A 25,607-nucleotide genomic window follows, 5' to 3' on the forward strand; every position below is an offset into this window, starting at 1 on the left:
ATGTTATTTAGAATAGTTTTTTATTTTCATAATGTAAAAAATATAACAATGTTATTGTAAATTCATAACTAATTGAATGTGTAAATAATTTTTTGTCAGTGTCCAATTACGTCCATAATCAAAAAATTCTCGATTACAAAGGCGTTTTCTGTTATACACTACCAGTCGTCGTCATTTATGTCAAAATAAAAGTGAAATATTTCCAAAATGCCCTACCATTTCCAAAGTTTACAATATCATTTGCATATTACAAACAACATCTTCGTTTATAACTGGCATTCATTGTTTTAATAATGGAGGGGGATACATGTTGTATACTTAGGATGAAACAGAAGGTGTGTGTGGCATCAGTTTTGATAAAACACATTGAAGAAAATACTTCATCTCAGGAACACATCATTATGTATTCGGATTCATGTACTGGACAAAATAGAAATATAATAGTTACCCTATCACTGATGAAATTTCTTCAGGATACTAATACTTCTATAGAAACTATTGATCACAAAAATTTAGTGCCTGAACACTCTTACTTGCCCAATGATGCGGAGTTTGGGGTTAATAATTATATTTTTGGGCGATTTAAGTGATCTATCAAATGTCCACCAGAGTTTATTATACCTTTATAATTCCAGAAGACCCATTCTAAAAAAAGGTATATGATGGATTTACTAGCATACATCCCACCTAATTGTACAATGTTTTATAATAATCTACTCACTGAATTAGCAACACATTAATTTATGTCAGAAATTCAGGATATGTATTCTGATGATGAGATAATATCTATGGGCAGAGGAACAATCGCATAAGTCAATGTTTAATTTTTTTTTTTATTTGCTCATCTTAGATGCAACTTGTTCACATGTGTTACAAAACACGCAAGTCAAATAATGTTACTAAGGATAACATTGATAATATTATTATCAATGTACTTTATTACATAAAATAAATTTATTAGTTATCCACTACAAAAAAAGTTTTCTTGAAGAAGAAAACCTTTTCTAACTTTATGCCTTAAACGACGTAACATTGAAGAGTTATCACCTAACTATTTATTCCTGATTATAAGCAATAATCCAATTCCTATAAGTATTGAGAAATAAAAGGACATTCTTTCAATGTTAGATTTGACTCCCGCAATGTTCAAACTTATGACACAAAAAACTGTCTCCTGAAAAGTAAGGCATTTTGACTTACGTGATTGATCCCCCACCCATAGATATATGACTAATAACATTTTTGAATCTGTTTCATATAAAATAGAACAACAATGCTCTTTCATGTTCTTGATAACAGATAAATTTTCACCTTTTTCCAGAATAATAGTACAGTATCTCCATTAATTCGCATAAATTGAAAATATTTTTAGATAAAAATGTTTATTTTCTTTTAATTATTATGTTTCAATATTGCAAAATAGTTATATCTTTAAAATTATATATACATTGTGCTTATTTAATTTAACCACAATTTACAAAATCCTTTTACCTGGAGATACACGCCAACCATTCAGATTCTGCGGGACACTAATTGAAATAATTAATAAAATTGATTTATTTCTTTAAATCCTCAAGTAAAAAGAATAAGTACTTCCGTGGATTTATTGTTAAAAGCAATATTTTCCGGCCAACCAAAAAACAGATTGGTCAAAAGAAGAGTTGTTTGAAAATTCGTACTAAAAAAGAAAATATTTATCAAAAGATACATACTTAGGTACATGAAAAAACCAAATCAACTCAAAATATCAGCTGTTTTTTTTAATGGGAGATAGGCTTATACATATTAACTTTTAAAAAAGTATGTTATGTTATACATATTAATGGACGAGGAATGTGGAATCGGGTAATGAATTAGGAAGGAGACAGAAAGAAAAACCAAGGAATAGAAATAAAAAAACAATAAAATGAAGGGAGGTAAGGGTTCCAAGGACATTAAATAGAAGAATAATTATATTGATTATACGAATTCAATGTAAAATGTGCAGTTAATACATACAATCTGCATTTTGGGAGTGAGTAAAAATCCATGCATAAAATGATAATTTGCTTCTTAAAATTCAAAGAAATTCACCATCTCTCTTGAAATATTTCTCAATCAACAAAATTGGTATTTTAAGTGTCTATTAGTTTGTTACAATTTAAAAATATTATTGGAAATGAAAATATAAATTTGAAAAAATCCAATTGTTTTATTCAATTTTTTACTATTTATTAATCCAATATTGCTTAGAATAAAATTTGTAAAGTTCCGCTAAAATGGCGCTATATGAGTTATTCATAATAATAATTTACGTTGAATTATTATTTTTATACGTATTATTTATTTTTAAAAGTAACATTTCTGATGACTTGCGAGCCTCGGTAGCGCAGTAGGCAGCGCATAAGTCTCATAATCTAAAGGTCGTGAGTTCGATCCTCACTCGGGGCATATTTTTTTAAAATACATAATTTGTAAAGAAAATTTTAAGATTATAAAAAATACGAAGTTTTTAAAAATATGCATGGTTTTTTCTGTAAAGCCCGTAAATATTACAACCGATGATTTCTTTTAGATTCTTCTTTTATCGGAATATTGTTTTTGTAATTTAATGAACTTTAATTTCTTTATTCCTCTCTGTACAATGATATTCCTTTTATACATTTGTTTTATTGAAATAATACTCGTACTTAACAGCTGATCATTTATCGTATGTAGATCGGGAAAAACATAATATACGACCATAGGCTTGTCAAAAATGACTTAACATCTAAAATAAATTTGTTTTTTTCTGAAATAACTAGTGTAAAAAATAAAAAACGCAAAAACAATTCCCCAGGTGAGGCTCGAACTCACAACCCCGGCATCGCTCACGACTACTGTCTTATAAGTACCGTGCGCTAACCAATTGCGCCACTGGGGACGATGGTCGGGTCGTCAAAATAACTCAATAGATAATATGAGCCCATTTTGAGATAAAATTTAATGAAAATGTGTAAATATAGATACACAAACACATAAATATTAGTACATAATAGAAAATGCCCAACATTGCTAACCTCAAAATCGAACAATTCTGTCAAAATTCAAAACAAGTCGTGGGATTGTCACAAAAAATAAATGTACATCAAAAGTTCTAAGTTTTAATTGTACAAACAGTACGAAGGCCGCTGTGACATTTTATTTTATTTTTATTTATTCACACTCTTTAAAACCTTATTTGAATTTAAGTGTTAGTAAAACGAAGTTAATTATTTATAATGTTTGGAAGACATTAGTTCAGCTTTTTGCTGTAAACTGAATTGAATTTCGCTTAAAATTATTATGTTTAGCCACACAAAACATTGGGGAGAAATTGAAGACATATCTGATGGCCAGTATGTCTATTCACCAAAGGTAACATCTAATAAACTTTTTATTACAAAATTTACACTCTGAATTTTATGTTGAATATTAGTTATTATGAAGATAATATTAAATTAACGAAATTTAAAAAAATATTCTTACTTTCCTTTCGTAACCGCGCGTTTGTCAGTCTTTGAAGTTTGTGGTTAGGTTTGCTGTACCTATATCTGAATGTACACATGGTCTGAATCCACAATAAACAAGCTTTAGACTATGGAAACATGAATAATAGATAGATGGAATATGTGGCTTCTTGTTTAGGTTTAAGTAATTACTTTTTGTTCAGTTCAGTGTCACATAGTGGTGTTTACTTATAAGGCTAATTTGACAAAATCATAGTTATACATAGGTTTCACTAACCATATAAATGATTATGAATGGATTTCAATGGTTATCAGCCTTTTGAGCGCTGTTGGAAAGATTTATGGTAGAATACTGATTGAGAGAGTAAGAAAAGTGACTAAAGATAGAGTGTGGGACATACAAAGTGGATTTATAAATGGAAGAGGATGTATGGATCAAATATTTGCTCTGCGCATTTGTCGATCTTCACAAGGCATTTGATAGAGTTGACAGAGAGAAATTGTGGAAGGTTTTATCAAAGTATGGAGTGAATGGTAACCTGACAAGGGCTATTGCGTCTCTGTACAAGGACAGGAGAGCATGTGTGAAGGTGAATGGGTCATTTACATCATGGTTTAACGTTCCTAAAGGAGTCAAACAGGGATGTGTAATGTCACCATGGTTATTCAACATATACATCGATAACTGTATGAAAGATTTAAGAATGGGAGCAAAAATGAGTGGTATAACTGTTAACTGTCTTCTGTATGCAGATGATGCCGTGCTTCTTGCTAGCAGCAAAGAAGACATGCAATTCTTGGTAACAAAAGTCTACGATGTATGCAAGAAAAGCGATTTGCTTATGAATGTTGATAAATCAAAAGTTATGGTTTTTGAAAGGGATGAAAATATAACTAAATGTGAGATCAGTGTAAATGGAGATATTCTAAATCAGGTAGAAGAATTTGTGTATCTGGGAAGTATGTTTACTAGGTATGGAAAGACCGAGAAAGATATTGAAAGAAGGGTGAGTTCCGGGAACAGGGTGAACGGTGCACTGAAATCTACTTTGGCAAACAAATGTTTATCGCAGGAGGCTAAACTAGCAGTTCACAATAGAGTTCTAGTGCCAACTCTAATGTATGGGAGCGAAGTATGGAATTGAAAAAATGATTATGAAAGTAGGTTAAATGCTGTCGAAATGCGATCCTTTAGGCGAATGTGTGGTAAAACGATGTATGATAGGTGCACAAATGTCGAGATCCGTGAACTGTGTAAGGCTGAGATATGCATTATCGACAGAATCAAGAAAGGGGTGCTGCATTGGTTTGGACATGTAGAGCGAATGGACAACGAAAGAACGGCTAAAGGGATCTACGATGCGAATGTTGATGGATGCAGAAAACAAGGAAGGCCGAGAAAGACATGGCACGATCAAGTCGTTTTTACAACATCTAGGTTATGCTCAGCTGGGCAGTTTGCCCGGGTTAAAATAATATTTGAGCCATCAAATACTTGAAGATGGACATATCAAATATAGGAATAATCGGCGTGCATGCATGAGAAGATGTATGAATGTAGAGGAAGCGAGGTCTGTTTGCAAAGATAGAGTGATATGGCGTTCTATCCTCTCTGCCTACCCCTGCAGGGAAACGGCGTGATGGTTTGTTTGTTTGTTTGTTTTGTAATTATTATGAAAATATTACAAAATAATTATTTATAGTATTGCAGCATTTTTTTATATTTTTAAATCATAAAACACAAAGTATTTTAAAAGTATAATACGTTGAATTACATTCCCAGGAGTTACAACAACTCAATTCAAGACATAAATAATATTAGCATTTAGAAAATAACACATATTGAGAACAACAAAGAAACAAAGCAAGTTTAGCACCTTTATAACTAAATATACAACAACAATATATACGCCTAAAACCTTTTCCTACACAAGCAGAATAAATATTTATAAAAAAACGCTTTTAAGAATAAAAAAAGTAGTGAATCTACTAAGGGAGATAAGATCATTAACATCACATGCCATGCAGATGATGCTGCCATAGTGATGATGAGAACATATCCATCTCAGTTAGTAAACATCTGGATGCCTAAGAAATGTCGTATAGTACAATGAACACATGATTATTGGAAATGGTTAAAGCATATGAATGGTTGCTAGATGGTATCTTAAAGCGGGACATGTCCTTGTCCAGGAGGACAGGAGTCCTACCTTACTTACTGTATGACCTTCTTTTGCTTATTTAACAAGGCTTGTGATGATTATTTGCTACAACGGATAAAGCCATTGAAATATTTCAAATGTTTCGAGTGGATGACTGTGCTGAAAGAAAACAAAAACCTTAAATATGACTTCTCAGTTCCATGTATTGAGTTCTTGAGCGCCACAGGATAAGAGATTGACTATGTGAAACTAAATCATCAATCATCAACCTGATTTCATTTCTTAAATTACAAAAAGATGGTGATCTTGATGACAAATATTATGATTTGAAGTTGCATCGGCAGTGGACAATTTACTTCAAAACTGCTAAAACCATTGAATGCTTCTCGAAACTGTTCGAGATCTGTGAGTTTTACTTTTGTACAAGTGCACATAACACTTAAACAGGCAGTGTGGAGTCAGTAAAAGTGTTGATTTTTAACTAATATAATTTTGAAAACATGTCATATAAAGACTCATATATATTTGTTGAATAACCAAAAACTTCTTGGAAATATTAGCAGGACGGCTAAATATAATGATTAAAATTAAGTAAATTAAAAAAATCTTGTAATTGTATAAGCCTCTTTTTTTAAAGAAAATCCTTATTTTTAAAATGATCACCTGGTAACACTAAGTGTATGTAATGATACATATCGTAATATGGAAACAAAACAGTAAACTTAGAATAAATATATGCAAAAGCTTCACCTATTTACCTTTGATTATCAGGTCTTATTTTGTTGATGAGCATTCACTTTTGTGAAGCAAAAAAGGATCTCTAATTTTTTTATAACTATTATGGATAACTTATATAGCGCCATTTTCGTAATATAATACCTCAAGGGTGCTTTACAAAGTGATTTTATAAAGATATAAATTTAATTTTAACATTTTTAATTTATAAAAAACAATGTACTTTGTCACCACATGCTAAGGATTTATTCAAATGATTTAGAGAACAAGTGGGTTTTAAGTTTTTTCCGAAACATCATTTCACTCTCACAGTTTCGCACCTCTGCTGGGAGAGCATTCCATGCCGTAGGGCCTGTGACCGCAAATGCGCAGTCGCCGAATTTAGTGCGCTGTTTGCGTAGAAGTATAATAACTTTTCTTGACTTATGGAGTTTTATGAATATTACAATTTGCTTTTTTCTTTAGGTGAACTTCTTGCCTCTGATCGAGTTAGCGTTCACTCAGTCCACATGGACCCCGGAGCGCCCCCCGGGCGCCCTAGTCACGCTGCCCCTGGACTCCGTGACCCTCAGGGCGGCCATGCTGATGGAGAACACTCGCCTGCTAGAAGGCGCCCAGTCGGAGGCTGCGGTAGGGCTGGACAGCGGCTCCGGGATGGAGACCAAGATGGAACCTCTGCCCGTCGACCAGTCTGACTGGCCACTCCAGCATGAGGCCAAACCACCCCTGCGATTCATAGAAAAGGTAATGAGGAAGTTCAGTGTCACGAGAAATTGGATATAAAAAATGTTTTTTTGTATGCGGTAAAAATTAGAGCATTTAATTGTACGCAAAAGTTTCTCCAAAATGTATGCAATAAAAATCAACTTCGTTAAATGACGTCACAAGTTCTTGCGAATCAACCAATCAATTACAGCGTTGGTGTATATTGTAATAGATATCCGATTTCAGGGAAGCCATTTTTTTTAGCGTTTAGTATATTTTGATAGCCACGGGGCTTTACTTTTAAATGTCACGACAACTCACGGACCAGAACTGGTGAAGTCACGGGCGGACTAATTTCAATATTACAAAACTTTTAAAAAATCATAGCAATGAGAATACGCTACATAAAAATATTTTTTGGCTTAGTTTGATAGTAACAAATAAAAAAAAATAAAGAAACCACTGAACATCATCATTCAGTATAGTACTATTTTTTTAATGTTTGAACGCTAACCTTTTGGAACATTATTAATCAATAGATTATAATAAAATACTTATTTTTGAATTTATAAGCCTAGCAGTTTTGACAATACATTGCCTTGTTATTTACAAACTTAAGGTTTCATTTGTAATTAATCATGTCTTATTTTAAAAAAAAAATAATGACAAAAATACTTTAATCGCAACAAAGATTATTCACTAATTACTTTAACTAGGTAACTTCAAAATCAGCATTTTTCAATTAACCACTAAAATCATATCTTTGTATTTTTATTTTATATTTATTTATTAAGGAAAAACAACAGTTGTTATATAAGAATACAAAATATAAAAAATAGTAAATACATCCAGTTTAAGTTTTTCACAAATATAATGAGAGAATATATTATATAAGACATGAGAAAAAAAAGAGCTCGTAAGAAGGTTAAGGGGTGAGGAAATAGAGTGGAGAGGGATTTTCATAATATAGTTGACCAATTCAAAATTTTGATATTATAATAAAATAAATATAATTAAAGGAACATAACCTTATTACACACTGACAAATGTTTCATTTTACAGTGTTTCAAAAAGTTTTTTTTTGAAGTCACAAAATTTTGTATTAAAAATGTCTAAATGGGGACAAAGTAAATTAAATTTGGAGCAGCTACGATAAATAAACGAGTTTTGAACATAATTTTTTTTGGGCAATGAATTATAAAAAAATGAACTTGTCATGTTGACTTTATGGGACAATTGATTGAAATACGCTCCAAGAGATATGGACTATCGATAAAATTGTTTTTATCCTTCATAAATGCTACAAATAGGCAAGTCTTGCATCTTAATATGATTTGAATTTATCATGACTGTTTCTGTTTTGACAATTCATGGAGGACGATGCAAAGATGTGTTTTTAGTGATTAAGTTTTGAAGTTACCTAGTTGTAGTAATTACCCCACAATATTATGCGCCGAGTAAGTAAAAAAGCAATGTAGGGCATTACAATAATAAATAGTATAATTATATTACTATCGGGCATTGTTAAATTAATGTTCAAAATTTTCTGAATGAAATTTTTTGTATTGTGTTATTTTAAAACTGTAAAAAGAGATTCTGGTGTATTTGTATTGATAAAAGAAACGGTAAAGATTGAATGAATATAACTGTTAACTATACGGACAAGAGTTTAGTTCAAATATGCTAATAATAAATCATTATTAAACATCAGGAGTACTGTCCATGGTCACGGGGCTCCGGTCCTCCTTTCGCGGGCTGCGCCAGCTCTGCAGACTGCCGCCGCACCCTGCTTCAGGTAGCCGCCCTCGAGCTGGCCAGTCACCCAGTGTCCCTATCCGCCTCACGCTCCGTGCTGGAGACCATGGCCGACGCAGCCGACCACTTTCTGACGCAGTTCACCTCCACCATGAGGACCATCGCCGATAGAGAGGCATCTAATAAACCGTCCGGTTTGATTGATTTGTTTTTTTACTTGAGAACTATGTAGCGATTAAAAATGTTCATTCAAAGGAAAGATCACCAACTAAGGGTCCCAGTTTAAAGTTAAATAATTCCGATTAGTGTAATTATTTATTCAAAATATGACAGAGTGACAAATATACAGAAATCTCTGTAAAAACATTCTTTAAAGTTGGACTAGTACACGGCAAAAACTATTTCATTAACAAATCGTCATAATCGTAGAATGACACATGTGATTTTTTCAAACACTATTTTACTACCACAAAAAGTACAAAATTTTATAATTTGACACTTGGGTTAGTTATATATATGAAATTTTTTTCAAAGCTGGAATATAAAGCCTTTCTATAACCTTTTAAAGATCGAATATAAAAGAAAGTCAGTGTCGCATTTTTTGGACATTCGTCGTTGTTCTATGAACAAGACGAAATAATAAATTTTGCAGGAGAGAAAAAAAGGAATAATTTTTTTTTATTGTATTCATGTTAAATAAAATAGGTTTTCAATCAAGGTACAATATATTTTCACGTATATTACAATCGCATAAAAAAATAACAAAAATGTCTGCTTTAAATTGAAAAAGGCACTTTCTAGTCGTGTCTCCATATTTTTTTCTTATGATTTATAAGACAAAAAGCCATATTTTGTTATTTTTAAATATTCCATTCTATTAAACCCATTCGGGAGAAAAAAAAAACATTAATATCTCAAAAATGGAAAAAATCCTATGAGCCAGTTTTTTCCCTGTGCCCTTCATATAATGGTATTTCAATATAATGGCAAATATCTTTTTCAAGATATAAAAGCACTTGTGTAATTTTATATTATATCGGGAAAAAAATATCAATTAAAAACATTGATTATCGATAAAATTTAATAAAAATAAATTAAAATCACCCATCTTCTAATTTTAAACTGTTTTAAATTAAAAAAAATATTAGTATGTCAAATTGACTGGAGCACTTTACTAATTTTTATCACCTGCTAAACACATTATAAAAACGCACATTTATCTTATTGTAACTTTTGTAATGTACTGAGTAAACTTGATTTTGAAATAATTGTTATATTTGTACACATGTTCATTTCTGCAAATACTTTTCTATATTTATTTATGAATGTTCTAACTTGTTACTTCGAGTATTTACAAAATAAGTGTTTGGTTTAAAAATTAAAGCTGTAATAATAAATTATGAACAAGACTTACATATCGAAAGTTTATTAGTCAGCGAAAATAAGTATTTGAATGTTCATCTAAAATATTTTTTTCCAACTGATGTTTGATGATTGCGTAGATTGGCAATACATATGCAATGTTAGTAAGACATTTGTAATATCTTTGAAGAAATTCATCGCCACAATTTTTTTTGTTCTATTTTGCAATAGGGTATTTTAAAAAATCCAGAATAACATTAAAAATATATTTAATATTTAGAATTTTGACAATTTTAATGATATAACTGTCAATGTATAAAAAAAAACCGTTTTCAATTTTTAAAAGGAGCACACACAAAACGTCATGCAGTTGGCGTCACACGTCATTCCTGCTGAATGCTCTTCTAACAAACATTGCGTACGTAGTATGGCGCGGTAAGGTAATACGTGCTGTTTGTCCCGTTGAATGTGAAATGTCTGATTTTTAACTAATTAAAAAAATATGCATAAATTTATAAAAGCTATGAATCAGATCAGAGAGGAAATTTTTTAATGAAACTGCACAACTATTTTCTGACTGGACAATCAATATTCCCTTCTCAAAAATATTCTCCATCTCTGTTGTAATATATGGCAAAATAAATGCGTACACCAGAACACATTTTGAAATTTTTGTTTAAACGGTTTTGAAATAAGTACAAAATTTAAATTTAATTAATAAAATAACGTTAATGTAACAATGCCTAATAGTAACAAAATTATAAAATAAATTTTTAGAATTACCTACATCGCTTTTTTACTGATCGTATAATACATGATAGTGATAGTGAATAATCTTTGCTGCAATTTTGTTTTCATGTTATATATTCTATTAGTCAGCCAGTGCGTTTGCCTACCAAGCAAGAGGTCTCGGGTTCGATTCCTGACATGGTTGACATCAAATATTTGTTTAAAAAGGTGTTTTTACTCTAGAATATTTCATAGTAACTGGACTGGCACCTGAAGCGTAAGTCTGATCATCTTACCTTCATGTAACAAAAATGATCAAGATACATTGCGATTTGTGTACCAATGCAGTGCCCTGTGCACCATTTGGTGTAGAAAGAGAATGATGGTGATGATGCCATATATTTTAATAAAATTAAGGTACAATAAATGGTAAACAATTAATTTTTTTAAATCCTGAAATGATTTTCATATAGGGTTTTTCAATGGTAACACTTGATTTTCGAAATGTAACAAAACAAATTAAGTAATAGAAATTGCCATTTTTTATTTTTATTATAAAAACTACATTATTTAAAAAAAAATATATCAGCTAAATGGCTGCCGCGGTTTTATTTGATCTCTTGAATTCTGAAGGTCTAATTTTAGATGACCATATCACATAAAAGTGGATGAATTTCGCCAGTGACACATTTGACGTTGACCTCTAGGGCGGCAATCGTCTGTGGTTTGTCAGCAAAGACTTGAGATTTCACCTAGCCCCACAAAAAAATCATCGGTGTCAAATCTCACTTATCAATGAAACTTCTTGGTTTAGTTTTACTTTTTATTCTTTTCCCACCTTTTAAATAATAAAAGCTTAATCCCAATTTCGGTCCAAAAACTCCTAAAAATGAACTGTAAACTAGTTGTAAATATTTATGTTTTCTGTCCCCTGTTAAAATACTTATTTGATCTTGTTTCCAAAATATGTTAAGAATAGTATAAAAGCTGTAAACGTTGTAAAAAATTCACCAGTCTTGAAGATGCCTACTTAGGCGAAAGCGCTCGTTGGTCAAAATAATAAAAAGTAAAACTAAACCAAGAAGTTTCATTGATAAGTTTATTTATAATTTTATCATAATCATTAACTATGGAGTTTTATCAAGAAATATCAACAAAAACATCAATATTGTTAAATCACACAATCGCGGTGGCCAATTTCGGCCAACAATTTCGAATTTATCAATTTTAACGGGTTGTTGAATTGTGTAGCGTTCCATAGTGAAATGTAAAAACTAACTGAGTACGCCGATCAAAGATTACACCTGTCAGTATCTCTGCTTTGTCATGAGCTATTGTCAAATATCAAGCGTTGCTATTGAAAAACCCCGTACAAGGAAACCTTTCCACCATAGTTCTTTTTTTTGGTATACTTTTTTTACATTGTATCGCGTGGAACGAATCCCCATGCAAAAAGAGATTCTGGTATAGTTAAATAGTTCATTTCCCTTTATTTCTAGGTTTCCCCGACTTGATCAGTAAAACCCTCGCCGAACTGGGCGTGGTGGGCATCCACGAGTGGTACAACGAGCGAGTGTTGGGGGCCCGCCAGCGAGCGCTGCACAGGCTAAAGCAGTGCGAGCCGTGCCCCGCGCCTGAAGAGGTTCCCGAGCTGCATTTCCCCGCGTCCCTAGAGGCCCTGGGCGAGGGTACCCTGGGGCCCGGGTACCGGATGCTCCACTCGCTAGAGAGTGCCGACCTACTACCGAGACTCCCGATGCACCTGGAATTACAGCTGGACGAGAGTAGCCCGGCAACCTCTAGCGGGAATGTAACTTAGTCAATTCTAATGATACATTATAAACAAAACACTGTATTTGTACACCACACACCAGTTTAATATTAGTGCTCTTACTGCTGTGTGAGGATCTGGTGGGAACTTCTCCGCATTTACTAATTGAAGAGGAAACCACAGAACCATCATTCAGGAGAACTATTGACAGACATCGTCAGACCTTCTGTTCCACTTTGACAGTGTTTGGCATTTTGTGTCCTTTTTTTATTTACCTCAATCTATATTTTCACCGAGTATGATATTAGGGTTATGATATCTCCCAGGTCCCTCATTCAGACTTCTACATCGCGCCTCTAGCTGCATTAGCTCTAAGCTGAAAAAGGGACAATGCTTCAGCAAATGAGGGACATCTTGGGATGTCTCATCCTCACATGGACAGTTATTGATTTTTAAGAGCTTGAAACGGTGAAGATAGCTCATAAAATCACTGTTTAATATTGGAACACAATTATTATTATTACTCAGAATTATAGAATTAAGCTATATTTATTGTTGTATATACATGATATAAATGTAAAATATATATTTTCAAAATATATTTTAATAAAAAACAATAAGTAGTTTTAGGTTGTTTTATTTTATTGTTTCTATAAAGGCTGCTGTTAATATTAATACTCAAAAATCAAAAGTAATGGTCTAAAGTTTTTAAACAGTATTCATTTATCTTTAAAAAAAAACTGCTTTTAAAATCGTTAATATTGCTTTCTATTTTAGACTATAACTTATGATAATTTAAATTGGAGATTTTTAAAGTGCTCAAAAATAAGTTTACGAAATAAGTAATGGCAAATCCATAAAAAAAAAAAATATTTTACTTAAATAATAATATATCATTGACAGCAATCTATAACTGCTTAACTCAAATTGGACCTATTAGAAGAGAGAGATTAAAACCTTTTTTTTTAGGTGTGTTCAGTAAAATTAGGGTTTTTTAAAAAAACATTTAGGTAAATCATACTTTGAATACTCTAATTTATACAGGTGAGACTTACATTCAATTCATTGCCGATATTATTTCCAAATGTTTCTATTGCATTCTACTAGTTTCCAGAAAAGAACTCAGTCTTTGAAGAATTACCCAGAGCTTTCTAGAAGGTTCGAGTACAGAATATTCTAGACACATCTAGCAGTTCGCCCACAGATGACTCTACTTGTATAAAAGCTGAGTCTGCTGAAATTTATTCATCATTCTCATATAACTTGCCAGTCAAAACAGAAAGCATTGGAAACATATTTTTCTGCTCTTTTGTATTTTAAAAAGTTACTTGTTACTTCAAAGTGTTTTTTACCATACGAAAAATTAATTGTGAATTATTTTACAAGTCAGAGACAAATTATAAAAAAATGGCTCTTTTCCTGATTGAAAACCCATCTTCAATATTCGACCGTCACTTTGGCCAGAATATAATTCCCGAGGACATGTTGGCGATACTCTCCGGGTGCCCAACGATCACCAGAGACTGTAGAAGGCACCATATTATGGCACCGGCAACAACTCCAACAAGAAAAGGTCAAGAATCAGTAGTTTCCACCGACCATAAACAGTTTCAAGTCACGGTGAACGTGCAACAGTTCTCTCCCGAAGAGGTATCCGTGAAAACGGTTGGAAATGAAATAATCATTGAGGGAAAACACGAAGAAAAGAAAGACCAGTTTGGATCAATATCTCGACACTTTGTAAGGAGATACACTCTTCCCGAAGGTCACAGGTCCGAGGATGTGGTGTCCAGCTTGTCTCGGGATGGGACCCTGACCGTGACAGCTCCCAGGAAGGAAGCACCAGTACCGGCTAGTGAAGAAAGGGTGGTCCCAATAACCTTTACAGAAAACTCCCACAAGCCCAAGGAGGTAGCTACCAAAGAAGACACGGACAATAATTAATTTTAGAATCTCCAATTTATTTTGCATTTGTCAAATACTAGTACTTACAAAATAATTTGTTTATATTTAGGTAATTAATTTATGAAATGTTCTACCTAAAAAAAAAAACATGTATTTATAACTCTACATTATTATAAATATAATAGTTGAATCGACACTGTGATATTTAGGAAAAAAATAATAAACTATTTTCAATTTTATTGATTTGCTTACTCCTTAGCATAAGACTTACCTTTGTATAGCAGATATTAATAATAATATTTGGCTGATTTATATATGGCGCCATTTTTGTGAAAAATCACCTCAAGGGCGCTTTACAATAATTGTATACTTAAAATTACATTCTAACTAAACTAAAGTGACATATTATATTTTCTGATTTAAAGTTGAGGGGTATGATAATCTAAAGAAGTGAGATTTTAGTTGGGATCTGAACTGACTGGGACTGTCGATGATTCGTAAGTTGGTTCCCCTCTGTTCTCTGAACCAATTGCCTTCCAATTGGTTCCAGGCAGAGGGGCCGGCGGCGGCAAAAGCACGATCTCCAAGTCTAGTGTTTGGGGAGCGCCGGATTTCGACAAGTTTTCCTCTTCCTGAATCAAATTCTGACCTAAGAGTAGATTTTCTTTGACATGTATTTTCCTTAATACAAAGGTCCGATAGGTATCTTGGAGCCATTTCACGAAGGGCTTTGAATACTGTCCAGCTTGTATTTTATTCTCTCCGGGCTTTTTAACCAGTGCAGATTTTCGAGATTTCGAAGATGTGAGATGTGAGAATATTTTTTTACCCCCGTAATAAACCTTGCTGCTGCATTGAAAACAGATTGAAGTTTATTAGTTTGATATTTTGGGAGATTTGCATACGCAATTCCATCACAGTAATCTAGACGGGAAACGACATAAGCATTTACAAGAGCTTTAGTTGCGTATATAGGAATATTTCCCCGCACGGATTTGATCTGTCGGAGATGGAAGAAACCAGCACTTGATGGAAGAAACTCGGAGTTTTTTCATTTTATTCAAGATCACACTGAATCTACGAATCTGTTGCTGTAAGGTGTCCAAGTTGTTGCAGATATTATAATAATAATAGAGGTTGTTTTACTTTTGGTTGGTTGTTAAACTAGTTTTTAATTCCTTGAATTAATAATATTTCTCAAAATAATATGAATGTACGAATTCATTCAATTTATAAGAAAAGTAACAAGAATAAAAAAAGGTCAAACTAAAATACCAGTCGTTGGCTGTGTTATCATCATGAATCCCTCTTAACTTTTCAATTATTAACAAAAACTATGGTGAAATTTAGTGTAATCTTTTTTATTTGAAAATGGCATTTAGGGAGAAAGATACACAAAATTTTGTGTCAAATGTTGATTTTTATTGTGAACACAAATTAATGTTGCAACATTCATCCGTATGGACATCTGTTGGAAAAAAAGATAACTAAAATGCAACCTGGCACCCATGACACGAACCTGTTTTCAAGAATTTTCAACTCGCACGTGGAAGCATAATGCAAACGTAGCATATATACAAAATAATTTTGTGATCTGCTGTACTCGCTTCGGCAGTACATATACTAAAATTGGAACGATACAGAGAAGATTAGCATGGCCCCTGCGCAAGGATGACACGCAAAATCGTGAAGCGTTCCACATTTTTTTGTCATTCAAAAACTGATTTTTTATATTATAATAATATCATTGACTTCTTGTTTTTTATTTATAGCATTTTTTCACAATATATTCACCTTTTTTTAATTGATTTCGACATCAGCGTTATTATTATTATTATTATTATGGATAACTTATATAGCGCCATTTTCGTAATAAAATACCTCAAGGGCGCTTTACATGGTGATTCTATTATTAAATTAATTTAATTGAAGCTTTTAAATTTGTAATTTAATTAAAATAATTTATTTTGTTGTCACGTGCTACGGATTTATTCAAATGATTTAGAGAACAAGTGGGTTTTAAGTTTTTTCCGAAACATCACTTCACTTTCACAGCCTCGCACCTCTGCTGGGAGAGCATTCCATGCCATAGGGCCTGCGACCGCAAATGCGCGTTCACTAAATTTAGTGCGCTGTTTGCGTAGAGGTATAATAACTTTTCCTCTCGCCGCAGACGTAGCTGATCTAAGCGTGAGACGCCTGTCAGCTAGTTCATCTGGAATGCATAGTTCCCTTAGATATTCCGGAGCCGAGTTGTGCAGTGACTTATACATAAGCCAACAGAGTTTGTATTCGACCCTCTGTGGAAAACGTAGCCAGTGTAGTTCCCGAAGTAGTGGAGAGATATGACTGGACTTAGAGATTCCGAAAATAAGTCTCGCTGCGGCATTCAATACAGATTGTAGGCGAGTCATTTTGTTCATTGGTAGACCTGCATAGATACCATTACAATAATCGACTCTAGACACTACAAACGCATTTATTAATTGACGGGCGGCATCAACCGGCAAATTTTTGCGTATGCATTTCGTTCTACTAATTTGAGCGTCAAGAGATAGGTCAGAATTGAGTAAAACTCCCAGTAGTTTAACGGTGGGTAAAGCGGTACTCCCTACATTGGGTAGAGCCGTATCCTGGATCAAATTCTGTCGTCTGGCTGAAGCCACCCACAGTTGTTCAGTTTTAGATGGGTTTAATGTTAGTCTGTTTTCAGCCATCCAGTTTCCTATTTTCTTGATGCATCCATCAATTAAATTTACAAGAACACTTCTCTCGCCTGGTTTGCAATAAAAATAAATCTTCGTATCATCTGCATAGCAGTGCGACCACAATCCACATTCTTTGATAATGTTCTCTATGGCCATGGGGAAAATTAAATTTAGAACACTTTAATTCCGAACTTCTGACATCGTTGATTGGTCCGGACATTGACCGTCGCTCAAACAACGTCGATCAATTGGTTGGGTTGTACAATGAGGTACTATCTAACCTGATAGACAAACATGCACCATTTACTACGAAAACTATTCGAAAAAGGAAATCTGATGCATGGTTTGACGAACTAGCTGACAGGCGTCTCACGCTTAGATCAGCTACGTCTACGGCGAGAGGAAAAGTTATTATACCTCTACGCAAACAGCGCACTAAATTTAGTGAACGCGCATTTGCGGTCGCAGGCCCTATGGCATGGAATGCTCTCCCAGCAGAGGTGCGAGGCTGTGAAAGTGAAGTGATGTTTCGGAAAAAACTTAAAACCCACTTGTTCTCTAAATCATTTGAATAAATCCGTAGCACGTGACAACAAAATAAATTATTTTAATTAAATTACAAATTTAAAAGCTTCAATTAAATTAATTTAATAATAGAATCACCATGTAAAGCGCCCTTGAGGTATTTTATTACGAAAATGGCGCTATATAAGTTATCCATAATAATAATAATAATAATAACGCTGATGTCGAAATCAATTAAAAAAAGGTGAATATATTGTGAAAAAATGCTATAAATAAAAAACAAGAAGTCAATGATATTATTATAATATAAAAAATCAGTTTTTGAATGACAAAAAAATGTGGAACGCTTCACGATTTTGCGTGTCATCCTTGCGCAGGGGCCATGCTAATCTTCTCTGTATCGTTCCAATTTTAGTATATGTACTGCCGAAGCGAGTACAGCAGATCACAAAATTATTTTGTATATATGCTACGTTTGCATTATGCTTCCACGTGCGAGTTGAAAATTCTTGAAAACAGGTTCGTGTCATGGGTGCCAGGTTGCATTTTAGTTATCTTTTTTTCCAACAGATGTCCATACGGATGAATGTTGCAACATTAATTTGTGTTCACAATAAAAATCAACATTTGACACAAAATTTTGTGTATCTTTCTCCCTAAATGCCATTTTCAAATAAAAAAGATTACACTAAATTTCACCATAGTTTTTGTTAATAATTGAAAAGTTAAGAGGGATTCATGATGATAACACAGCCAACGACTGGTATTTTAGTTTGACCTTTTTTTATTCTTGTTACTTTTCTTATAAATTGAATGAATTCGTACATTCATATTATTTTGAGAAATATTATTAATTCAAGGAATTAAAAACTAGTTTAACAACCAACCAAAAGTAAAACAACCTCTATTATTATTATAATATCTGCAACAACTTGGACACCTTACAGCAACAGATTCGTAGATTCAGTGTGATCTTGAATAAAATGAAAAAACTCCGAGTTTCTTCCATCAAGTGCTGGTTTCTTCCATCTCCGACAGATCAAATCCGTGCGGGGAAATATTCCTATATACGCAACTAAAGCTCTTGTAAATGCTTATGTCGTTTCCCGTCTAGATTACTGTGATGGAATTGCGTATGCAAATCTCCCAAAATATCAAACTAATAAACTTCAATCTGTTTTCAATGCAGCAGCAAGGTTTATTACGGGGGTAAAAAAATATTCTCACATCTCACATCTTCGAAATCTCGAAAATCTGCACTGGTTAAAAAGCCCGGAGAGAATAAAATACAAGCTGGACAGTATTCAAAGCCCTTCGTGAAATGGCTCCAAGATACCTATCGGACCTTTGTATTAAGGAAAATACATGTCAAAGAAAATCTACTCTTAGGTCAGAATTTGATTCAGGAAGAGGAAAACTTGTCGAAATCCGGCGCTCCCCAAACACTAGACTTGGAGATCGTGCTTTTGCCGCCGCCGGCCCCTCTGCCTGGAACCAATTGGAAGGCAATTGGTTCAGAGAACAGAGGGGAACCAACTTACGAATCATCGACAGTCCCAGTCAGTTCAGATCCCAACTAAAATCTCACTTCTTTAGATTATCATACCCCTCAACTTTAAATCAGAAAATATAATATGTCACTTTAGTTTAGTTAGAATGTAATTTTAAGTATACAATTATTGTAAAGCGCCCTTGAGGTGATTTTTCACAAAAATGGCGCCATATATAAATCAGCCAAATATTATTATTAATATCTGCTATACAAAGGTAAGTCTTATGCTAAGGAGTAAGCAAATCAATAAAATTGAAAATAGTTTATTATTTTTTTCCTAAATATCACAGTGTCGATTCAACTATTATATTTATAATAATGTAGAGTTATAAATACATGTTTTTTTTTTTAGGTAGAACATTTCATAAATTAATTACCTAAATATAAACAAATTATTTTGTAAGTACTAGTATTTGACAAATGCAAAATAAATTGCAGATTCTAAAATTAATTATTGTCCGTGTCTTCTTTGGTAGCTACCTCCTTGGGCTTGTGGGAGTTTTCTGTAAAGGTTATTGGGACCACCCTTTCTTCACTAGCCGGTACTGGTGCTTCCTTCCTGGGAGCTGTCACGGTCAGGGTCCCATCCCGAGACAAGCTGGACACCACATCCTCGGACCTGTGACCTTCGGGAAGAGTGTATCTCCTTACAAAGTGTCGAGATATTGATCCAAACTGGTCTTTCTTTTCTTCGTGTTTTCCCTCAATGATTATTTCATTTCCAACCGTTTTCACGGATACCTCTTCGGGAGAGAACTGTTGCACGTTCACCGTGACTTGAAACTGTTTATGGTCGGTGGAAACTACTGATTCTTGACCTTTTCTTGTTGGAGTTGTTGCCGGTGCCATAATATGGTGCCTTCTACAGTCTCTGGTGATCGTTGGGCACCCGGAGAGTATCGCCAACATGTCCTCGGGAATTATATTCTGGCCAAAGTGACGGTCGAATATTGAAGATGGGTTTTCAATCAGGAAAAGAGCCATTTTTTTATAATTTGTCTCTGACTTGTAAAATAATTCACAATTAATTTTTCGTATGGTAAAAAACACTTTGAAGTAACAAGTAACTTTTTAAAATACAAAAGAGCAGAAAAATATGTTTCCAATGCTTTCTGTTTTGACTGGCAAGTTATATGAGAATGATGAATAAATTTCAGCAGACTCAGCTTTTATACAAGTAGAGTCATCTGTGGGCGAACTGCTAGATGTGTCTAGAATATTCTGTACTCGAACCTTCTAGAAAGCTCTGGGTAATTCTTCAAAGACTGAGTTCTTTTCTGGAAACTAGTAGAATGCAATAGAAACATTTGGAAATAATATCGGCAATGAATTGAATGTAAGTCTCACCTGTATAAATTAGAGTATTCAAAGTATGATTTACCTAAATGTTTTTTTAAAAAACCCTAATTTTACTGAACACACCTAAAAAAAAAGGTTTTAATCTCTCTCTTCTAATAGGTCCAATTTGAGTTAAGCAGTTATAGATCAATGATATATTATTATTTAAGTAAATAATAAATAATTTTTTTTTATGGATTTGCCATTACTTATTTTGTAAACTTATTTTTGAGCACTTTTAAAAATCTCCAATTTAAATTATCATTAGTTATAGTTTAAAATAGAAAGCAATATTAACGATTTTAAAAGCAGTTTTTTTTAAAAGAAAAATGAATACTGTTTAAAAACTTTAGACCATTACTTTTGATTTTTGAGTATTAATATTAACAGCAGCCTTTATAGAAACAATAAAATAAAACAACCTAAAACTACTTATTGTTTTTTATTAAAATATATTTTGAAAATATATATTTTACATTTATATCATGTATATACAACAATAAATATAGCTTAATTCTATAATTCTGAGTAATAATAATAATTGTGTTCCAATATTAAACATTTATTTATAGGTTTAGTGTGTTGTATTTTTTTTTTAAATTGAAAGATGTTAATTTATAGTTATTAAAACTTCCTTTGTTTTCAAGCAATGCTACATACCACATACCCACATGTGTCGGGAATATAATATATCCTGCCGAAACAATAAAATTGTCATTTTTCATGATACTCTTAAGAATCAATCTTATTTAATAAGTACCCACAAAAAACTTATTTTTTATTGCATTGTCCCCTGTATAAAAAATATATATATATATACTAAAAATATGTATTACATCTTAATATATAAATTCATTTTGTGTAATTCTATAATTGAAGATATTTATGCATGTAAATTTGTATCGACAAATGTTTTCAAATTATGGGTTTTACTGTATATACTCGTATCTTTGTTGAATTACCTAATAAAATAAAATAAAATAAAATAAAATAAAATAAAATAAAATAAAATAAAATAAAATAAAATAAAATAAAATAAAATAAAATAAAATAAAATAAAATAAAATAAAATAAAATAAAATAAAATAAAATAAAATAAAATAAAATAAAATAAAATAAAATAAAATAAAATAAAATAAAATAAAATAAAATAAAATAAAATAAAATAAAATAAAATAAAATAAAATAAAATAAAATAAAATAAAATAAAATAAAATAAAAACGAAGATTTTACGCAAGTTTATCTATTCGTTAAAAGATGTCGCTATTTGTAATATAGTGAGCGCATGTTTAATGCATGCGTATTATTTTGTTTTTTGCTATCATCTGCTATCGTCCACTGTCAGCTGTCAGTGTCGGTTATCGGTCAGGCTAGATGCGACGCTAGACGCTGTTGTTATTTGCGTTAAGTGTCAAAGTCTCAAGTACCGTACGCGTCCGCCGTTCTGTCAATAAACGAATAAACATTGTGTATAGTGACGATGTCTATTCACTCGTATTACGGCTATCCCGACGATTTGGCTCCTCACTGGCCGATGTCTCACCCAGGATTCGCCAACTACCGGCCCCTAGGCGCGCTGTCCCGTCACCACGACGCCAGCCACCGGGTGACCGCGGATAAAGACAAGTTCGAGATATGTCTGGACATCCACCAGTTCACCCCCGACGAGATTTCTGTGAAGACCGTCGGGGACCAGATCGTTGTAGAGGCGAAGCATGAAGACAAACAGGACGAGCATGGTTACGTGTCACGGCATTTTGTAAGGAAGTACCCTTTGCCAAAGGATCATCTTCCCGAAGATGTCGTATCCAGCCTGTCTTCGGATGGCTTGCTGACAATCACGTCTCCTAAGAAGAAGACGATTAGCGATGGAGAGAGGTTGGTGCCGATCGTAGCTACCGGAGCAGTTCACAAGTCAAAATAAAGAATCTTTGCCAAGTTAATCTGCCTCATTCCAGTTCTCCTCGTTTAAAAGCTTAATGAATATTGATTATTTACGTGCTGTATTACCTATGCATTTATATGATATTTTTAAGACTGATTTTTGTTTTTGTTTCATTTGAAAAAATAAATCATCGGTAATAAGTATGTGTTTATTCTTCATTAATAAAATATATATTTATTACTGTAGGTACCCAGTATTGCATATTATTTATACGTTTTAATCAAAATTCACAAAATACCCGCTTGAATTGTCCATCATTTTATTTAAAGTGTTTGCTTGTTTAAAAGTAATAACCGGCGCTCGGCAAAATCAATACCGACGCTCGACGAGCGGTCTTCGTCATAATATATGGAAGTAAGGTTATAAAAAATCTTAATAGCGCAGTAGAATATGTTGAACATCTTTGGGGTTTTTTCATTCCTACGAGGATTGAATCATTTCATTTTTAATTATACATGTTTAAAATTTTGGAATCAAAGTGAACTCTTTACTTAATTTTGCGTATACACCATAAAATAATGTGAACACCACACTAGATCGGCGAGCACAATGACTATAGTGGTAAATTCCAGCACCAAAAAGAGATTATTGTGATTTAATCGAAAATCGGGAATCGAACCCGGAACTGACATGCGTCGCGTCGGCGTCAGTCGATCAAAATTTGAAATTATGTAAAATAAAAGTTATACATTTTTCAGAAAAAACAAAAAAGTTTTTTTTTTAGAAGTATAATTATTATTGGTGTCCACAATAATAATATTTTTATATATTATATAATATAAAAGTTTTTATGCCTTCAAATTAATATAATTCATTAAATCGATTGAGATGGTCACCAAAACAGTAGTCTATTTGAACTCGGCATTATTGTTGCATGTCTGCTTTTTATTTTGACTTGTTTTCTGTAATATTGTTTTGCTCCCATTTCACATTTGTAAATATTAATTGATTATTCATGAGCAATTTGACTTTAAATTAATCATCTTTCACCGCATTTTAGAATTATGTAGACGATTCAGAAGATCCTACAAAATCTCTTAATTCAAAATAAATGTTGCAATTTTTTCATCATACCCACAAATTACAAAGCTACAATAATAAAAGTAAACAAAAAGCGAATACGGTTGTGTGTCGCGGCCATCACGGGTCACAAAGAAAAAGTGGATCCAAAGTCTGACTTTGAAACTTAAAGCCTGTCATGTCGATCGCTCCACTCTTCGGCATCCATGGGGATTTGGTTCCATGGAGGATCCCGCCAATGTTCCACCGCAGTTACTACAGCCCTTGGAATCACTTTTCGAAAGTAGAACAGACGTTTGACAACCATGTTCCGGATAAAGTTTCTGTGGAAGATGGCAGCTTTCAGGTACTATTTCATATTATTTATAATGTATACATAGATTTTGCTAGGCAAAAAGACCTGTGCATGTATTTTTGTGGGATTTTTGTCAGATTTATGAATGTAGAGGAAGCGAGGTCTCCATGCAAAGACGGAGTAATATGGCGGTTTATCATCTCTGCCTACAGGGGTAGGGCGATGAGAAAACGGCTTGATGGTTTGTTTGTTTTAAAACAACATTAATACCAGAAAAGGTCAGAATTTCATCGATAAAAAGGATAAGAGAATAATTTTCATTTGGTATAAAGTATATATTAGGTACAGATCTGGTGGCTTCCAAAAATAATTTCTTGAAACGCCTTGGCTTTAGAAGTTCTGTTATCATTGGGACGAATCGATTATGTCCAATCAATTTAATCCCAGTCACGGAAAAATTCACTTCCCTTTTTCCAAAATCCAACTAAGTACATATTAATATGTAGGTACTTCTGGATTACCTTATTTTAGCACAAACATGCCAAGGCTACCCAGATTACAGAGAACTCCCTCGGGCATTTTTTTCCTCGTATGAGGGCATGATGCAAATATGCGGTGGGCAAGCTGGTATAAAATATAAACTCGTTACTTTTTTGGCAGGTAGTATTAGATGTCCACAGATTTCTCCCTCAAGAGATCGTGGTCAAAGTAAAGGACGGAGACATCATCGTGGAAGGGAGCCACTGCGAGAAAAACGAAGGCCAGGGGAAGGTATCCAGACAGTTTGTCAAGAAATACAGCCTCCCTGCGGAGCATGATGCTGAGGACGTGAAGGCCACCTTCACAGACAAGGGAATGCTTATCGTCGTATCCCCCAAAAAGAGGATCTTGATTCAGGGAGAGAGGATTGTTCCGATAATATCGTCAGCTGAACATGAAATTGCTACTGCATCTCATCATTCAATACAGAACAGGACTGTTTGATGTAATATGTATTTCATAAATCTTTTCACATATGTTATATAAAGTTCCTCTTACTTATTACGTGGTAATTTACAAAAAAAATGAAATAATATTTTATATTTCTTTTCAATAAAGTTAATCGATTCCTTTTTAATATAAATTAATGTGTTTTTACTAAGGTAGACAAAATGTACGTCCTATTTTTATTATGTGTTTTAATTCCATCAAAGCTGAATAATCATTTTCAATAATATGCTGGGCCCCGATTACAAAGAGTTATCTTCGACTGTCTATATTTATGTACGAAAATGAGTATATTTGCATGAACATTTAAAGTATTTTCGTCGGTAACCTATAATTGAACATGTTTAGAAGAAAAAATTGTACGCATATTCTGCTTATCATATAGAAAACTTGATTTTACTTTGTAGATAAAATTTAAAATAAATGTTAACTTTTCATTGTAATCGGGGCCCAGGTAAGTTTAACATCATAACTTTTAAATATTTTTTGGAGTGATGTTTTAACAATCAGCTGCAGTCTAGTAAAACGCACGAAAAATAAGATAATTATATGATTTGGCCATTTTAAAACGCAGTTTTTTCGAAGTCGTACCATTAAAATATTAAGTAAACAAACAGAATATTTTCAAACTAGATTGTTATTTTT

General features: G+C 33.0%; 3 protein-coding genes and 4 non-coding genes across 8 annotated transcripts; 5 read left to right on the forward strand and 2 right to left on the reverse strand.

Moving 5' to 3' along the window:
- Nucleotides 1-71: 71 nt before the first annotated feature.
- LOC148285608 (STAGA complex 65 subunit gamma-like) lies at nucleotides 72-13,303 on the forward strand. 2 transcript variants are annotated; one of them, XM_088243116.1, is made up of 4 exons: nucleotides 72-3,375; nucleotides 6,830-7,108; nucleotides 8,781-9,018; nucleotides 12,415-13,303. In XM_088243116.1, exons 1-4 carry the CDS (start codon nucleotides 3,304-3,306, stop codon nucleotides 12,732-12,734), a joined length of 909 nt encoding a protein of 302 aa, XP_088099242.1. In that variant the 5' UTR covers nucleotides 72-3,303; the 3' UTR covers nucleotides 12,735-13,303. The 2 variants fall into 2 exon arrangements, with proteins under 2 accessions (XP_088099242.1, XP_088099247.1); XM_088243121.1 differs by lacking the exon at nucleotides 72-3,375 and adding an exon at nucleotides 3,419-6,034.
- Nucleotides 2,358-2,430, forward strand: TRNAM-CAU (transfer RNA methionine (anticodon CAU)). The gene has a single exon. It is a non-coding gene; the product is annotated as a tRNA-Met (tRNA).
- Nucleotides 2,811-2,902, reverse strand: TRNAI-UAU (transfer RNA isoleucine (anticodon UAU)). The gene is given in 2 exon segments: nucleotides 2,811-2,846; nucleotides 2,865-2,902. It is a non-coding gene; the product is annotated as a tRNA-Ile (tRNA).
- Nucleotides 13,304-13,935: 632 nt separating the features above from the next.
- On the forward strand, nucleotides 13,936-22,640 carry LOC148285611 (uncharacterized). The gene is made up of 2 exons (XM_088242752.1): nucleotides 13,936-14,624; nucleotides 22,187-22,640. The coding sequence occupies exons 1-2, from the start codon at nucleotides 14,094-14,096 to the stop codon at nucleotides 22,637-22,639; spliced, it is 984 nt and encodes a 327-aa protein (XP_088098878.1). The 5' UTR covers nucleotides 13,936-14,093; the 3' UTR covers nucleotide 22,640.
- Nucleotides 16,191-16,297, forward strand: LOC148285612 (U6 spliceosomal RNA). The gene has a single exon (XR_015825515.1). It is a non-coding gene; the product is annotated as a U6 spliceosomal RNA (small nuclear RNA).
- LOC148285613 (U6 spliceosomal RNA) lies at nucleotides 18,157-18,263 on the reverse strand. The gene has a single exon (XR_015825516.1). It is a non-coding gene; the product is annotated as a U6 spliceosomal RNA (small nuclear RNA).
- Nucleotides 22,641-23,660: 1,020 nt separating the features above from the next.
- On the forward strand, nucleotides 23,661-25,098 carry LOC148285614 (protein lethal(2)essential for life-like). The gene is made up of 2 exons (XM_088243129.1): nucleotides 23,661-24,026; nucleotides 24,636-25,098. Exons 1-2 carry the CDS (start codon nucleotides 23,859-23,861, stop codon nucleotides 24,957-24,959), a joined length of 492 nt encoding a protein of 163 aa, XP_088099255.1. The 5' UTR covers nucleotides 23,661-23,858; the 3' UTR covers nucleotides 24,960-25,098.
- The last annotated feature ends 509 nt before the right edge of the window (nucleotides 25,099-25,607 follow it).

The sequence above is a fragment of the Micrasema longulum genome, unplaced genomic scaffold (assembly GCF_059751315.1).
Source record: "Micrasema longulum isolate JH-2025_06_02 unplaced genomic scaffold, ASM5975131v1 h1tg000020l, whole genome shotgun sequence".
Classification (NCBI taxonomy): Eukaryota; Metazoa; Arthropoda; class Insecta; order Trichoptera; family Brachycentridae; genus Micrasema; species Micrasema longulum.

Coding starts and splice junctions, on each gene's coding strand:
- LOC148285608 (XM_088243116.1), top strand. CDS start 3,304: ATGTTTAGCCACACAAAACATTGGGGAGAAATTGAAGACATATCTGAT. Junction 7,109..8,780: donor CCCTGCGATTCATAGAAAAG/GTAATGAGGAAG, acceptor ATTAAACATCAG/GAGTACTGTCCATGGTCACG. Junction 9,019..12,414: donor GGCATCTAATAAACCGTCCG/GTTTGATTGATT, acceptor CTTTATTTCTAG/GTTTCCCCGACTTGATCAGT.
- LOC148285611 (XM_088242752.1), top strand. CDS start 14,094: ATGGCTCTTTTCCTGATTGAAAACCCATCTTCAATATTCGACCGTCAC. Junction 14,625..22,186: donor CCAAAGAAGACACGGACAAT/AATTAATTTTAG, acceptor TAAACATTGTGT/ATAGTGACGATGTCTATTCA.
- LOC148285614 (XM_088243129.1), top strand. CDS start 23,859: ATGTCGATCGCTCCACTCTTCGGCATCCATGGGGATTTGGTTCCATGG. Junction 24,027..24,635: donor TGGAAGATGGCAGCTTTCAG/GTACTATTTCAT, acceptor CTTTTTTGGCAG/GTAGTATTAGATGTCCACAG.